This window comes from Polypterus senegalus, chromosome 11 (assembly GCF_016835505.1).
Source record: "Polypterus senegalus isolate Bchr_013 chromosome 11, ASM1683550v1, whole genome shotgun sequence".
NCBI classification, from domain to species: domain Eukaryota; kingdom Metazoa; phylum Chordata; class Cladistia; order Polypteriformes; family Polypteridae; genus Polypterus; species Polypterus senegalus.
The window spans coordinates 40,221,175-40,239,123 of NC_053164.1; the positions used below are offsets into that span (position 1 = coordinate 40,221,175).

Below are 17,949 nucleotides of genomic sequence, written 5' to 3' on the forward strand. Positions count from 1 at the left end.
GAGTCTTCCCTAAGGTTGATATGCTTGTTTAATGCAAGTGTCTATCTTTTACATCATGGCCACTGTGATGTCATGGATCACATGATATGTGTATTACATGACTAGCAACCACACGGCATCATCACAACCAAACACAAAAAATGGCTGTGCCACATGTCATCACTGCAACCAGACACAAAAATGGCTGTGCCCACTAAGAATCAAATGTACAAGAAATAATGATAAATAAAAAAATGCAAAAATTAAAATTAAAATGAAAAGTGAATAGAATAAAACAAAAATTATATTTAAAATGCTACTAGTATAAAGTCTTGTTCAAATTGTAGGCCAGTCTGCTCTGCGGGCTGCGTACTTGTTCTGAATGGCATGAAATGTAAATTCATGTTAAGTTTGTACAGGCCATGTTGTTTAGTGATACTTCATGAGAACTCCATATTGGGCCAGATTCCAGCTTGAAACTGATTAATGAGGTTTTTTCAATGTCAACCAATCCATTCTGCTCACTGTTTATTCTCAATGTTAAATGTGATTCTCACTGTAGATCAGTTTGTCCAACTCTCTGATGGTTGATGTGGTAAAGTGTGATTTAGCCGTCCAGCACTGTAAAAGTGAACACATTAAAAGTGGTCCCACTATAGACCATTAATGTTATGTCAAGTGTAAGGTAGTCTTTTCAGTTCATTGTTGATTAGTGATGTCAAATAAAACTCCAGTGTGTGGTAAACTACCCACCCTGCTGTTCCTGGATGTCTGGGGAGTTAAGGAATTCCTGGACCACAATGCATTGCTGCATCAGTGTGGCTTAAAAGTCCTCAGTAAAGAGCTTTAGTATATCACCCTTAAAACCAGCTTCAGTCAGTGGCAGATTTAGATATGGGAAACATGGGAAGCCCCCAGTGCAATACAAGGTCTGTACACCAACAAAATGTGGAATGGTGAGTACAGATTGAGCCAGTCAATCTATTTGTTTAAGAAACTTAAGGGTTGTTTGTTCTTTTATGTAACTGAAGGGGTTTGCACTCTGGAGAGTGAAGGGGACCTCTCCAGTTGCTGGAGTCTAGTAGTCTGTGCCCTGTCATCTGATGGGTGCTGTACATGAAAAGAAATGGGCATGTGCTCCATAAATTTAGCAGTTAAAACACAGAGTGGCACCAATTATGTAAATTAATTGCCATGTATTCCAGACACTAAAATCATCAAAGTCTAGTACTGACTACCCACTATAGGCACTGAGTGGTGCCGTACCCCATCCCTGTTTTGGGCTCCATCTGTTTGTCAGAAAAATCGGCAAACTTGCAATATTTTGGAAATGTGAAATTGTGCTGAAAAGTCTCACAGATTCATCTGACTTGTCCCCTCCTCTGATATTTAGTTATGTAATCTAACATCCTCAAGCAACAACATCAGCATCTGCAGTTGTCAAGTAATGACATCCCCGCCGACTAGATGTTGTTCAATGTGATCGGCAAATCTGTCTGCTTTCCATAAGAGTAAGTGATGTGGCTACCATGTAGACTTCTCTGTTGTGATTTTTGATTATAATTCCCAGCTTGGACCAGTCTGCTCTGCTTATCATTGATTGGTTAACCATATGCCATTTCCAAGGCTGTTCAGTCTGCCCAAATCAGTACTGTTAAGCTGGACCAGCTGCAATATCTCCAGCTCTCTGACAAATGGAGAGCACACCAAAACATTTTTAAGTTGAAATCATAAATTCATGACACAGTCCTGGAAACACGTCTCACTTACTTAACTGTAGTGGTCTCGTTTTGGTTTCAGATCACCACTCCATTTACATTGGTGTCCCAGTTCCGCGGGGCTATCGGAGAAAGCGGAGGAGAAGGAGGTCAACATCAAGTCGTGATATCAGTGAAGTGGACCGGGAGATACACTATGAGAGAGAAAGGCACAATCGCTCTGACACGGATGAAGGTGGTCTGGAGAACCCCCAGGAGCTTTCCACTGCAGATATTACTCATTGTACCAGTAAGTGGACAGTAAAAATTTAAACTATAAACATGTCGACTCAAGTCAAGATTATTGTCATGTGTACATAGTGCAACATTTTGTTATGTCACTTAAATTCATTTTTTTTCGCTTATCAAATAACATCCAATATCCCAGAATGATAAAATAAAAAAATGATTTTAGGAATATCTACAAACTTATTAAAAATTAAAAACTGAAATGTCACATTGACACAAGAACCTTTGCTACAACAGTTGAAATCTGGCTCAGGTGCATCCCATTCTCTTGAACATCATCAAGACGTTTCTACAAATTGTATGGAGACCACCTACGGTTCATTCAACTACTTGGATTTGATTAGGAAAGGCACACACATCTTTCTACAGAATGTCCACAGGTGACATTATGTATCAGAGCAAAAACCAAACCATGAGATTGAACAACCTGCCAGAAGAGCTTAGAGACATCATTGTGTCAAAACAAATATCTGAGGAAGGGTGAACAATGTTCTGTAGCATTTAAGGTTATAAAGAGCACAGTGGCCTCCATAATTCTTAAATGAAAGAAGTTTGGAATAACCATGGCTAATTGTGGCCACCCAGGCAAATTCAGTAATCAGTGGAGAAGGGCCTTGATTAGAAAGGCAGCCAAGAACCCAATTGCAACTCTGGCTGAGCTACAGAAAACCAATGTGGAGATGAATAAAACTTCAAGAGAGAAACCATTACTTCAGCACTCCACTAATCTTGACTTTGTGGCAGAGTGGCTACACAATACATGAAAGCGTGTTTGGAGTTTGCAAAGAGTCTCCTAAAGGACTCTCAGACTATGAGAAATATGATTCTGTAGTCTGATAACCCCAAGGTTGAACTGTCTGGTCTCAATTCAGAGGATCATGTCTGCAGGTAACCAAGCACCGTTCATCACTCGTGCAACACCATGCCAACGGTGATGCATGGAGGTAGTAGCAAGGCCGGATCCTGCAGGTGCTCTGGGGGCATTATTTCTTGTGCCTTCTCCCCCTCAATTACATTTCAAAGTTGTGATTGTGCTGTGGGAAATGTGAAGATGGACCCCACCGCCACCTAGTCAAATGTGTTCTTGGAAATGTCAAGAAGGACTCCCCTCTGCTCTTCAGTCATGCTATTTACATAGACCCCACCAGCCTAAGCATTCCAAAACTAACCCTGGGTTGCACCATCATGCTGGATTGAGGCCGGTAGGCTAGTCTGGTTTGGACAATATACAAAGAAATCCTTTATGAAAATGTGCTCCAGAGTACTCTGACCTGGGCTGAAGATTCAATGACCCTAAGCTCAAAGGAAAGACAACACAGGAGTGGTGTAGAATCAACTCTGGGAATGTACTTTAGAGCCGAGCCCAGACTTGAACCCAGTCAAACATCTCTAGAGAGACCTTAAAATAACCATCCATCAATGGTCTCTTTCCAGCCTGACAGAACTTGAGAGGATCTGCAGAGAAGAATGGCAGAAAATCTCCAAATCCAGTCGTGTCAGACTTGTTTGGTCAAACTTTAAGAAGACATCGGGCTGGATTTGCTGCCCAAGGGGCTTCAACTAACTACTGACAGAATGGTCTGAATACTTGTGTCAATGTGACATTTCAGGTTTCTTATTTTTTACATTTTTAATAAATATGAAAAAATATTTAAAATCCTGTTTTTGTTTTGTCATTCTGCAGTATTGAGTGTTGCTTGATTAAGGAAAAAAATAATTTAATAGCTATATGATTTTATTATAAGGTTGCAACTTAAGAAAATGTGTTAAAAGGCAATTTATATATGTGTTTATACAATGTATATACAGTATATATATATATATATATATATATATATATATATATATATATATATATATATATATATATATATATATATATATACTGTCACAAGAACGAGACATGGACAGATAAAGGTTTGGGGCAGCCACCCGTATAATGTGGTATCCTGGCTGCAAAAATCGTTTTAACAAATAATCAGCACTGAAGTGCATTCAACTGAGTCCAAAACAAGACTCAAGACTGAGGAAACAAAGGAAAAGGGGCAGGTTTTAAAGGGGGAGACAGGAAGTCAGGGTCATATGGATCTGGCATGTGGTCTTTCACCATTGGTTCATAGCCGGACGTGACATCAGAGGGACTGGAGCTGGTGTGGCCGACTTCCATTGGCTCGGTCCCGGAAGTGATGTCAGGAGAGCCAGGTGAAATCCCCCGGGAATGGTCTACAGGCAAGGGAGAAAAAGAGTCAGTGCACTCTGCCACACACCGGCATGCCTCCAAACTGCCTTCACTCAAGCCCTTTAGCTGCCTCCCATGCGCACTTGTGTGACAATACATATATATATATATATATTTAGATATGCACTGTTTGTTATGTTACATCAGCTGTTCAATGACCTTATAACCTGCGAATTGAACCTGGCCCTGAATCTTATGGTGTGAGTTTCAGTAGCTGTGTAATCATTTGCCAGATGAAAGGAGTGAGAAAAGAGGCCGTGCAGGATGAATGGGTTCTTTCATTATCCTGTGTGCCCTTTTTATGACAGTGAGGGTTGTGCATGCCCTGAAGAGAAGGCAGCTGGGTGCCAGTAATATTCTGTGCCACCTTCACATATGTGGCACTTTAATGACCTACAAATCCATGTTGTTAACTCCCTTGAAGATCTTCCTCCTAAATTACGTGCGCATACCCTCTGTGTCATCAGTTGGCGATCTCTTTTGCTGCCTCTTCATCTGTGACGAAGAGGCTGAGACTTGTGGAAGTTTGTTTATTAAACACAAGTGCCCTTTTCTTCCAGCCTGAATCGAGCCAGCAATTAGATTTCCATGGTAGAAACTTTCTGAGATAAAAAAGTGGACTTTACTTTGTGGGCAGATTTTTTTAAAGAATTTCTCCAACATTTATATTTTCAATCAGTTACATTTCACAGATGCAAGTTCATTTTTCTTCACATAGGAGTATATTGTTTAAAGAGTTTTAACATTTCTCTCTTCTGTATGTTACCGTCAGCAGAGTATACTCTAGATGTTGCTCCTGCTAAGCCCCTCAGGTTCATTAAAACCCAGTTATGGCATGAAGAGAATTAAGATAGCTGTACAAACTGAGTCCATAGAATAGCCAAACAATTTTCAGCTCAGTTAATTTTGGGGGTGGTATGATGGCATAGTGGTTAGCATTGCAATCACAGCCTCTAATTCCTGTCTTCACAGTTCAGTTATTGCCTGCTGGCTATACTACTCACTGTAAAAAAGAGACAAAGACCCAGAAAAAGGTTTGGGGTAGCTACAGAGTAGCCTTAACAGACTGAGTCATCCACAACTGAACTGTTGAAACGTACTACAGGGGTCTGCAGATTATCGTAGGGGTTGAGGATACCTGGAGAAGCTGGCTATATAAGTGGCCCCATAAACAGTGTGTGAGGGGATACTATGAATAAGCATCTAATTTCATGTTTTTCTGCTGCTGAGAACTATCAGCCTGTGTACATAGCAATGGACGTGAAACCAGGAGACAGAGTGACAGTCAGGTTTCTTCTGATCCTAATTGAGCAGAGTGGGATGGACCTGAGCGGAATGTGTGTGCAGGCTGAAATGACAAGGCAACTGGAGCACATGGTGATGCAAGGGACATGGCTAGTGTGGTGGAGGCATTGCTGAAGAAGCCAAAGGTCCTTTTTAGGGTGACTCCAGATTTCTGGCATAAGATGGCAGAATCTGTTCCTCCATCTCCCATATCCCACTGGGTTGGGACATTGGTGGTAGAAGTGGGATAGAACTAGCTAATAACCCAAATACAGGCCACTCTTACAATGACTTGTTTCATACTTGCTGGACCAGGCTGCCTCACAGCCATTTAGAAAAGGAAGTTTGTGTTAACTTTGAGGGCAACAGTCCTGAGAGCAATGCAGTGTAATGCCCCTGGGTCCTGACCTGAGAGGGACACACTCATTGGGATGTTGTAGACTATCAGAAAGGGTGGGGATACCCAGTGAAGCTGACTATATAAACAGCCCCATGAACAGTTTGAGGGGGGGTGCAGACACAGGACTGGTTAAGCAATTTATTCCGCATGTCCCTGCTTCTGAAGACTATCGGTCTGTATGAGGGGCAAAGAAACCCAGAGATGTCTGCTATATAAGCTGCCCTTTGAACAGCATGAGAGGAGGTGCAGACATGGCACTGTGAGTAAGCACTTTATTCCGAGTCTTTGTGCTGCTGAGGACTATTGATGAGCACTGGATGTAGATCCTGGTCTTAGGTCGGCTCAAATAAATGGAGAATATTGTGACAGTTGGGGTGATTGACTTTAGGTGAGTGCAATTAGGTGTAGCTGGCTGGCATGGCAGGGGGGATGAGGCAGCTGGGAGCAAACCGCAGAAGATCTGGGCAGCATGGTGGAGGCATCACTGAAAAAGGCAAAGGTCCTCATTAGGGCCACACCAATGGACTGGCATAAGGTGGCTAAATCAATTCTTCTGTCTCTCACACCCCTTGGGTCGTTACAATATTTATATGATGAACAGGTAGTAAATTGTTTCTTGGCCAGGTGTCTGCTGTGAAGTGGAGTCCTGTCCTACGTAAGTAATTTGACAAACTAGAAGAGGCCATTCAGTCCCTTCAAGGTTGTTTGGTTAGCTCATAGCCAAGCTGTCTCAGGACCTCATCTGGATGCGTTTTAACAGTTGTCAAGGATTCTCCTTCAGCTGCATGACTGGGTAGTCTGCTCCAGATTACGACAGCTCCCTTTGTTCTCAACGCCACTGAGGCGTGTTCAAGTTTAAATGTATTGTTAGGTATACAGAGCAGAGTGTAGTTCTTACTTCCGCGTCTGAAAATGTGGTTTTATTATTCTTCATCAGTTAGCTATTTGCCCAAAACCACTTGACCGCTAAATGACTTTGATGGAATTCAATTATATGTATAAATTGTGCTGTTCTATAAATATCATTCTGTGTTTTTATACATATTAAACATATTAACCCTTGTTAATTCTTCAAGCACAATTTAACTACGTGGTCCCAGTTAAACTTGCTTGCTAGATTTTAGCTGATTTCTATTGTTGGCTCCCATTAACCTATTTATTTTTCAGTAAAGAACAATCTTATAACTGCTTTATGCATTTTAAAAAGTGTACAAGAATGCAGTGTGGCTTTAGAAGTTTGGCTTCTGACTGAGAGGGGAAGCCTTGCTGGAGTGGTTACAGATGCCTGCCGACAGTTGTGTTTTCAGAGTATTAGAGCCCCCATTTACATATCCCCAGCTTGTGCCCCCATCCACACCAAATGCTTCATTATACCTGTATGGTCACTAATCTCCTGACTACAGCAACGAAAAGGGCTGCGGCCCCTCTCCGTGTGCTGCATTTGGAGAAACTGCCTGCCTTTCAGTGTAATCTCCTTCATTAGTCTGGGGGCTCTTTTTAACAAGCCACAGAAGGATAAGAGTGGAGAGGCAAAGCAGGAGCGAGGAGACCACATCTAAGACACATAAGAAGGCTTGACTGTGACAAAGAGAGAGAGAGAGTGAGAGGAGGAATGATAACCCATAGCACTTCAGGTAAGGAGCCTGCTGGTATCAGGAGTGGCTGGCAGGCAGGCGAGGCTGAACAACCTGCGGACTCAGTGGGACACACATTAGGATAAGCTAGCAAGTCTGAATTAGCATAGTATTGATCCTCTAGCTTGATATACTTTGAAGTCTGTGTAGAAGAGCTCAGCATACTTTGGAGTCTAGTTGGGCATTTCTTCAACCTGAATACACCAAAAGTTGAAAGGTAGGTTTTGGTATCTTAAAAAGTTCAGAAACCATTAAGGAGGCTGGAAGTCTTGCATGCAAAAGATGTGCATTGAATGTACATGTCCGTATATTTTAAATATCCCTGTTGAGCGCATCTTTATTTGCAGATGTCGTGCTGTCTTTACTCAGAGATGTGTTGGAAAAAAGATGTCTAGGTGTAGTCTGTTGTATGACCCTGTGGATCTCCCCTTATTTACGTACAGCAGATGTAACATGTGAATGTGCTTGCAAAGCAGGGATATGGCATGTGCAGTGTGTCAGTGGGTTTGTGTGCCGAGTTAAGTTTTAAGGGTGCAAATCAGTTAAGTGGTGAGCGATTGACGGCCATAAACCATACTGTACAGGTGAACCCGATGAGAACCTGGGTGCTTCAACGATTTTACACAGGAGTGTTTCTTGTACAATATGGTTACCTGCGTTTGTCAAGGATTTTGTAAAGTCAATACAGAATGCTGTTGTGTTGCTTAGTTGGTAAAGTAGTGTGGTGTTCTAGCAGGCTGTTATGCATTATGTCTGACTTGCAAGCCTGAATTGGATGAGCACGGACAGATAAAATTGAATGTGTCATTGAATGAGTTTATATTGGCATTGCAGACATGCCCTTGTACCCTGTCCAGGACTGTGACCTGCTATGTCATGATCCCCAAGACCCTGAATTAGATTTAGGGACTTCAGAATATTAGGTCACGTTATATTTAATATAAGTGTCTATTACTTGATTCTTTGCATGAAGTGGTGCGTCCCTGCATTTTTATATCTTTACCTGAATCTGTCAAACATGGTGCCTGTTACAGAGTTTATAGAATCTGGAATCATCTAACCGAGACATTTTTACTGTATTACTCATTTATTTTCAAATAGTGATAAAATATAACATTTTACTAAAGTAAATATATGTGAAGAGAAACTGCAGCCATACGATGTATCACGCAATGAAGCACAAGTAAAAGCAATATAGACAGAAGCAGACACTGTTATGATTTTGTATGTTTTAAAAAATTCCTGAGCACTCGTTTCAACTTCTTGCTCTTAGTGCTGCAGCTCAGTTTGTTCTCAGTTTGTATTATTAATAGTATCTTTAGTTACTAATGAAATAATTGTGTCGTTCCTGTCACATTTTACTTTTTATTGGCTCTGCCATGTTAAGTTGCCATCATTGTGATGCAGTATCGGTTATTACGGAGCACATCTCTGGAATTGACGTGACAGTATAAAAAAGGACCGTCATACACGTCGATATCCATGTTTGTGGATAACCTCAAAAATCAGTCTTTTAAGCCTGTGTGTTTATTTCTTGTGCTTTACATTCCCTGGCCCCTGTCTTTTTACTTTGTCTACTTACTATGATTCTTCGATTAGCATTTTAGTAGCGATGAATGAAAGGACAGATCTCTGGTTTCAACTTTGGGTTTGGTTAACATTTCCTGTCCTGTTCAACACCATTTCTCAATTCACCTTGTGCATTACAGACAAAGTGTAATACTTATATACTAGTGTTTTACACAAGATGAAGTGTCAGTTGCCAGAGAACACATCTCTGGAAATACCACCATTAATGTAATCAACACAACAATATACTGTAAATGTGATGCATTAGACACGTTCTTATCCGAGTTTGCGGATAACCTCAAAAATCAATCTTTTGTGTGTGTGTTTAGTTCTTTCGCTTTAGATGCCCTGCTTCCTGTCTTTTTGCTTTTGTCTACTTACTATGATTCTTCAATTAGTGTTTTGATAGCAGTGAATTAAAAGTCACACCTCTGGTTTCAACTTACGTTTTGGTTAACGCTTCCTCTCCTGGTCATCACCATTTCTCAATTCACCTTGTGCATAATAGACAAAGTGTAATAAGTGTAATACTTATGATGCAGTGTCAGTCGCTACAGTATGCACCTCTGGAAATACCATAATTAATGTAATCAACACGACAATATAAAAAGCGACACACTAGACACATCATTGTCCGAGTTTGCAGATAACCTCAAAAATCAATCTTTTGTGTGTGTGTGTGTTTATTTGTTCTTGCGCTTTAGATCCCCTGGTTCCTGTCTTTTTGCTTCTGTCTACTTGCTATGATTCTTCAATTAGTGTTTTGGTAGCAGTGAATGAAAAGTCGGACCTCTCGTTTCAACTTAGGTTTCGGTTAACGTTTCCTCTAATGGCCATCACCATTTCTCAATTCACCTTGTGCATAATAGACAAAGTGTAACAAGTGTAATACTTATAATGCAGTGTCAGTTGCTACAGTATGCACCCCTGGAAATACCATAATTAATGTAATCGACACGACACTATAAAAAGTGACACACTAGACATGTCATTTTCCGAGTTTGCAGATAACCTCAAAAATCAATCTTTTGATTTTGTGAGCTTAGTTCTTGTGCTTCGGGTTCCTTGGTTCTTGTCTTTTTGCTTTTTTTCTTCTTAGTACTGTTCTTTGAATAGAGTTTGATAACAACAAACTATACAACAAATCCCTGATGTCAAATTTGGCAACAATTAAAGCTTCTTCTTCCGGTCATCCCCATCTCTCAATCAGCCTGGTGCAAGTCATAACAGACAAAGTGTAAGTGTAATACTCACAGTATATATAGGTATCTCATATATAAACGTCTGCATGTGGAAGTGTATGTGTCTGTCTGGCCCGGAAGTGAGAGGTAGAGTCGGGTTAAGGGCTCCTCCTTCAGTGAAACAGAAAACTCGCTTAGCTGCTAATAACACAAGCGAAACCAGCACATCAGCAGAATGAAACCTCTGAAGAAAGAGACACGCGCTTATCCGCTAACGGCATCCCTTTTACTTTTCCTCGGCTTACTCCTTAGTGTGTGTAGCCCTTCTAAATTTTATCACAGTGGTGTTTGATGCTAATCTCTACACATCATGCAAAGTGCACAGACTACATTGGCCATCCTCATTTTTGCAGGTGTGCTGCTGTCCCTCAAAGTATTCACAACAATCAAGATGCTCTTAGTGGTAAGTGATGGAAATTTAAGGCTTTCCACTTGCTTGTGTTTGGAGTCACTTCTACAAGTCACACTTACAGACTGCAGTTGCTTGATCTCATTGCCTTGAGGATGTCAGCTGACAACTAGGAATGATAGGGGATGAGGAACTCACAGCCTATCAACGTGGTGCATCTTCTCTCTATCTCTACTCTGTTGTGGCACAACAACGACAAGATATCGAATAGACATTTATACAACAACTTCTCTTTTTCTTTAGGCCATCATTACCCTCCTATTTTTTTCTTGCATGGCTCTCCTTGTTGTGTTTAGGCATTGGTTATAGTTTATTTCCACACGAGTTCTCATTGGTTAATAATTCTCACACACACAAACACAGAAGCCTTGCCTCTATGACTTGTGACAAAATCAAATCTGTTTGACTTCAGAGCGCTCTGATTAAGTCACTGGGGATGTCACACTACATGACGGGGTGTGTTGTGACAGTCCATAACTCGCTATAATTATGTGAAGGAAGGTTAAGACTGAATATAGCTGGAATGCCCTTGTCATGTGACAGGGGCTTTAGTCATTTTGTTTTATGTAGGAATACAGTACAACTGTCTATCATTGCTCATGTACAGTACACATTTTCTGTTACTGTGTTAGTGTACTGTATGTGTGTTTTATTGAATTTACATACTTTATATTCTGATATGCTAGCATCAATGTTGAGTCAGCTGATAAATAAAACATATAAGTCGCCGAAAGTAAAATGTTACAGTGAATAAAATAAAATAAAATTTAACGCATTAATAGGAGCAGCAAGGTTGTGCAGTGCTGATCATGGCTGCCTCACAGCCCACAGTTTATTGTTTCACCTGCAGATTATCTGTGAGGAGTTTGCATGTTCATCCTGTGTTTATGAGGAGTTTCCTCCCATACCTCAAAAGTGCATAGGTTACGGGATCAATGCTGCTAAATTACTTCTGTATAAGTGATTGTGGATGTGTTAATGGCTTGAGATGATTAGTGAGTGAATGAACTGTCTGCTTTCTGTGTTAGGTCTTTTATTTAAACTCCAAGAACTTCATGTTGTGAAGGAGAGTCTGATTGGCAACAAGTTACCAGGGGCCAAGGGCACTACAAACCTAGCACAGGCCAGGGTGAAGTTTTACAGACAAGAGAGAGCCAACATCCAAGCAGGAGAGCCTCAGCACATGCCACGTAGAAACACTGAGACCACTAGGGTGGTACACCCAGTGCTTTATGTGAGATGAATACCATGGAAAGGCAGTAGGCATGGGCAGTGCCCTGTGGTGCTAAAATAAATCCCAAATAAAAGGAATTCCATCCATCCATCCATTGTCTAACCCGCTGAATCCGAATACAGGGTCACGGGGGTCCGCTGGAGCCAATCCCAGCCAACACAGGGCACAAGGCAGGAACCAATCCTGGGCAGGGTGCCAACCCACCGCAGAATAAAAGGAATTACAATACAATAATTTATTACAATTACAATAAGTAGACCAGGAAACTAAAAAAAGTATTGTTTAAATACGTGTGTTCTTTTTAATAATTTCAATGTTTTAAATATATTAATGTGAGATTTGCTTCATTATGTGCTTGCGAGCAATGGGTGCTAATTCACTTAAGTTGAGAAGTAAACATATGGCACTGCAGTTGTAGCTCTAATAAATGTCTTCCTATCCTAAAAGTCAGACTCCACCCTTGGCAGTACGTAAGAACACCAACATGAGAGAGAGAGAAAATAGAAAAGGAAAACATGTAATGCCCCCCCCCCAGAATGCTAAGAGGCACTCAACCCACCCTATCATAGGGACACCAAACCTGCTCTCCTCAGACTGAAGCCAAGGAGGACACCCTTTATTTGGCAGCACTTCCTGACCACCAGAGGGCGCACAGTCCCACAAAAGAATGTATAGGAATGTGGGATGCCTCACATTGTGCAGGCCCCTGGGGTGCTTCTTAGAAGACCTGGCCTTCTACTGCCGATTGAGGGCTTAGGGAGGCAGGGGCACCAAGAGTTGCTATAGGGAGTTCTGGAGTAACATGAAAGTCCCACCAGACCCCTAAAGTGATTTTGGAGATTTAACGTTGTTTCCATGCTAGGGACCATTCAGTGTAGAGTACGGAGGGAGGAAGAGAAAGAAAGCAGGAGGTGAGGATGGGGGTGCTTTTGTATGGTACTGTGGTGGGCAAGTGGGTGAGCTACCACACTTAGCAGACAGTAGGAATTTAGGCAGGCATAGAAGGGCTTGCGGTGTTGTTGTTTTTTACCTGTTTATTTGCACTTTGTTCATTCCTTCCTGCAGTTATATTTTTATTTAATAAAGGTGCCATTTTAGTGACCTTTTTGTCTCCTTCCTAAAGGACACCCCTCTTATTACTATATACAGTATACCGTATACTAGAGAAAACCGTATTTATTAAAACAGGCACAATGCCCATTTAGTAAAAAGGTACAATGCTACAATACTAGAATAGGAAGAGAATCTGTATACATGATAGAGAATTGAAGACTTATACCATTTCTATTAAAGGCAGAAATGTTTCACAGAGCAAAATGTATTATTATTATTATTAGATAGTGCCCTTGATATTGGAAGTGTCAATATATATGGAGTCCAGTCATTAACAATCAGATGAAACTGTTTGTCCAAATCGACTGTCGAAATATTTTTCACTTTTGAAAATACTGAGTAAATCCCTCGTTGTGTGGTCATTCTGCAGCAAAATGCCTCACACCGCAAGAGACACAAATGCTAGTTAATGGTCCATAAGTTTCGCTGATAACAATAGATTCATCATTGGGAACATTGTAAGCTAAAGGGATAAGTGGTGGCAATGCGAGCAGCAGTCCATCTGCTTTGATCACCTTGTGAATTTACAAACCTCCATTCATCGGACCAGATATGCTTTCCATTCCACTTTCTTTGTGCTTCTTGTTACTTTTGTTCATTCAACAGTCCAACTTGTCTTCATTTTTCTTGGTCTTCCCTTTGTTTTTTAACATCTCTCATCACTCATCATCTGAAGAAAAATTCATTTTAGATTTTATCAATTCATGAGGGGTATAATTTAAAATATCCGCTTACGTAGGTCAGTGACGTTGACACGTTAAATGTTGCTTTGCTACACCCCAACCATCGATGGACACTGGATATTTTCATTGTTTTATATAAGATGTTAGCTGCACCACCTGCCTTAGATAGATGAAATCTAAATAATCAATGGAGACTTCACAATCTTCTGGAATGTAGTAATAAAATTCATTGCATTTGCCATTCTAATAAAACACAAAAGTTTGTAGTAATAATATGCTTTATTACTAATGTTTGTGATGCTTAGTCTGTTGGAATGACAAAAGCAATGTATATGTCTGTTATATGCTATCTATGGGATCTGTAAAAGCAGTGTTAATGTTTGTGATGTGGCATTTGTGATGTGCTTTCTCGCTACAAATATTTGTCATGCACTGTAAAAATGACAGAGAAACAGCAACCAGTCAGGCACACAGATACACGGAAACATATCCTTTAATTAAAGTGTGTGTACATGTATATAACGCTATCAACAGACACTTGGACACAAATCCAGCATATGAAAACTTAAGAAGAACTTATTCATAATAAACAAGACTTCACACCAATTACCCCCCCACAACCCCAACCCCTCACCCCCCTTAAGTTATTGCTATATATTGCCTTTGATTCTTGTAAGCCGAAGCATTATCCTCTGATGAAGACCCCCGGTAGGGGTTGAAAGCTCAGGAATAAAAACTACTTTACGATATGTGATTCATTTTCTTCCTTTGTGGATCTCCAGCTGCAAATATGCAAACCGTATTACAGACCTTCTCTTCCATATATACATATAGTGACAGATATATCTATAGTGACAAAGGCGCTATACCAGCGCCTTACCCGACACAGACAAACATGGGAGGCACACTTATAAATGTTTCTATTTTATTTTCTTCACCTGTGAGCAACACCTTTCCCATTCCCATAGGAACAACACCATCCCACAAACGCAATACTTTTCTTCTTTATCTTTCTCCTCCACTCTCCCTCCGGCAAGTTTCGTCCTCCTCCTCCTCCCAGAGTAGTGGCTGCTGGCTCCTTTTACAAGGCACCCAGAAGTGCTCCAGGTGCTTGATGACTTATTCATTCATTTCAGAAGAACTGCCCATATGGGCTCAGCAGCTTCTGCAGCTGCACCCCTTGGCAGTGCCTGCAGATCCCAACAGGGCTTCACCAAACTCCAACTCCCATGGAGCCCTGTGGGAGTCCGAGGCATCGTTGCAGCCCAGGAGGGTTTCCATCTAGTGTCCCGGGGGAGGTAACGCTCTGGCTGCACTTGCTAACCGGCCTACCCAGTGTGGAGACTTCCTGGCCAGGCCCACTACAATATATATACTGTATATATAGTTGCATTTGAGGTTTATGGTGGCACAAACACCAGGCAGAAAAGTCCTTTTAACCACATTTTATTCTTGAAATTTCCAAAACACTATTGGGGCCTTTATTAAGCACACAGCAAACATGACATCCACTTCAGTTGTCTGACTCCACTCAAGAGTTTCTTGGAATTGAAAGAATTCAAAGGTACCTTCCTGAATGCTATCAAGTTGTAGAGAGGCAGGACCAGTGGTGTCACGTATCATCTGTAAAAAGGAAGTAAACGGAAAGCATGTCGATTGAATTGGCTTTAAAGGTGTCTGTTACCATGAGATATGAGACTTGTGCACGCCTGTATCTGATCCCACATTGGCAGACTGCTATCTGTCCGATGGTGTCTTTTGTCTGTAAGCAAATCTGTGTTAAAAATTGAAAAGCACATCTTGATTGGATCCAGAAATTCCCAGAATGGATAAAAAGCTTTATTATACAACTTACAGCAATTCCATTTTAGTCACGGTTGAAATGCTCACATTGAGATGTAATGCACTTGTCCCAGCACTTCTCCCATCCCTGGAAACATTTCCTGTTCTCATCTTCTGTTAATGTGTAGAGAGCCTCTGGCCACTTTTTTTGATTGAATTCTTCCACCGCAGCAAATCATCTCACTTTTATATTCTTTTTTTTATTCATTGTCTTAATTTTAATTTACAGCATGGCTTGAATAGAGACAAGAGTTTTATAGCCAGGTATGAGGACTGTTTGCATCTCTCAGACTGACACAGATAACCTGTCTACAGACCCATCTATCTACCTATCATATTGTTTTGAAAAACTCATCACAGACTTCAAAGGACATAGTTGGACAGTTATCTTATCCAAAGATCTTGACCATACATTGTTCTTCTCTCTCTTGTTAAATTAATCTTAGCCTGAATGAACCTATTAATTTTTTACATTTAAGATTTTTCCTTTAAAGATTTACCAATGTTGTTTCTTGTCCTAGTGTGTATATAAACACAGGGAGCTCCAGTTTCAATATTACATTTTGCCTGAAGAAGGGGCCTGAGTTGCCTCGAAAGCTTGCATATTGTAATCTTTTTAGTTAGCCAATAAAAGGTGTCATTTTGCTTGGATTTTCTCTAGGAACAAAACAAAGTCACAAAAAGCGAGATCTGGCAAATTCAGGTGGGTACAAAGCAACAACGCGGGTGTGATGTCATGGTGTAAAATGTTGCTCTGCGTGATGCTTTCCCACAGATGCCTTAGCAGTTCAATAAAATGTCATGTATTAATAGTCTGCTTACGGGAAAACTCTTTCTTAACAAGTCTTTGAACGTTGAGAGACACGATCATCATTGTCTTAATGTTAATATGACTCGAGGTGCTTCCGTCAGCTTGGAGAAAAAAACATAAACAAAGTCAAGTCCACAATTGCAGGATAAATGTCAGAAATAGATATCTTGATCTTGCCAGTTGGTGGATTGATTAACCAGACTGTAGGCACACGATACCTAGAGACACAGCCAATAACGACACTCTACTCCATTGCTTTTAACCAATTCCATGAGTTTTTGGGTTTCCACTCGTATATACTGTGCTTAAATACATTCACACACTGTGCTGGATGCCATTATGTATGTGACTGTCACTTTTTATATTGTGTGAGAAGGTGTGTATCCCAGATTGTGCTTCTGTTAAAGTAAGATCCAGTAGTTTTCTTTTTTCTGTAAGTTTTGTGTGTGTATACCGAGAAGCTAACTGCCTGATTTAGTCTGCAAGTCTTCTTGTGTGAACAAATAGATTGAGTACATGCCAGTGCCCACATTAGGAAGAAGTGAAATAAGATTTGTGTACATGAATCAGTGAATTGCTTGAGTCGACTGTATAATCTAAGAATTCTGCCATATTGATCAGCATTTTTTACAGCAGTATCTTAGATAGATAGATAGATAGATAGATAGATAGATAGATAGATAGATAGATAGATAGATAGATAGATAGATAGATAGATAGATAGATAGATACTTTATTAATCCCCAAGGGGAAATTCACATACTCCAACAGCAGCATACTGATAAAAACAATGTTCATTAAAGAGCAATGAAAAAAGCAGTACAAATTAAAAAATGCAAGGTGGAGAATGTGAGGTAGGCATAACAGTCTATAATCTTGTATAATGTTAACTGTCACTGAAGCTACTCCTCTCTCTGGAGATGACATTATTCAGTGGATGCAGTGGATTCTCCATGATTGACAGGAGCCTGCTCAGCGCCCGTCGCTCAGTACCAGGGATGTCAAACTGTCCAGCTCCATGCCTACAATAGAGCCTGCCTTCCTCACCAGTAATGTCCAGGCATGAGGTGTCCTTCTTCTTTATGCTGCCTCCCCAGCACACCACCGCGTAGAAGAGGGCACTCGCCACAACCGTCTGATAGAACATCTGCAGCATCTTGTCTCGGGCCACTATCTGCTATATATTTTTCAAATGAAGACATGACCCTAAGGGGTTCTGCATTGTTGAAAATGAAATTTTACTGAGAAAAACCAAGTGGAGCATAGCTTTATGCATCACTTCGAAACAACAGCACTGTAAAAGTAATCTGGGAGTCAGGAAGGCATGTTCGGTACCTGAACGAGAATTTCAGAGGGGCTTGTCCAAGCTAATACCTGCAAACCTTCAATCACAAATACACATACTGTAGCTATTCCTAAGTCACATTTTGTTGGAGAGCCACATTAAAAGCACCTTTCTTCGCCCTGTCAACTCCTGGCTTTCATTGAAGGGTAGATGTCTGCAA

General features: G+C 40.7%; 1 protein-coding gene across 5 annotated transcripts in view; it reads left to right on the forward strand.

Moving 5' to 3' along the window:
* Positions 1 to 17,949, forward strand: part of slc4a5a (solute carrier family 4 member 5a) — a 154,902-nt gene that overhangs the window by 26,992 nt on the left and 109,961 nt on the right. For all 5 annotated transcript variants that reach the window (XM_039768436.1, XM_039768435.1, XM_039768438.1 and 2 more), the window contains exon 4: positions 1,780 to 1,986. In XM_039768436.1, coding sequence (XP_039624370.1) covers positions 1,780 to 1,986 — 207 coding nt within the window. The remainder of the gene's footprint in view (positions 1 to 1,779; positions 1,987 to 17,949) is intronic.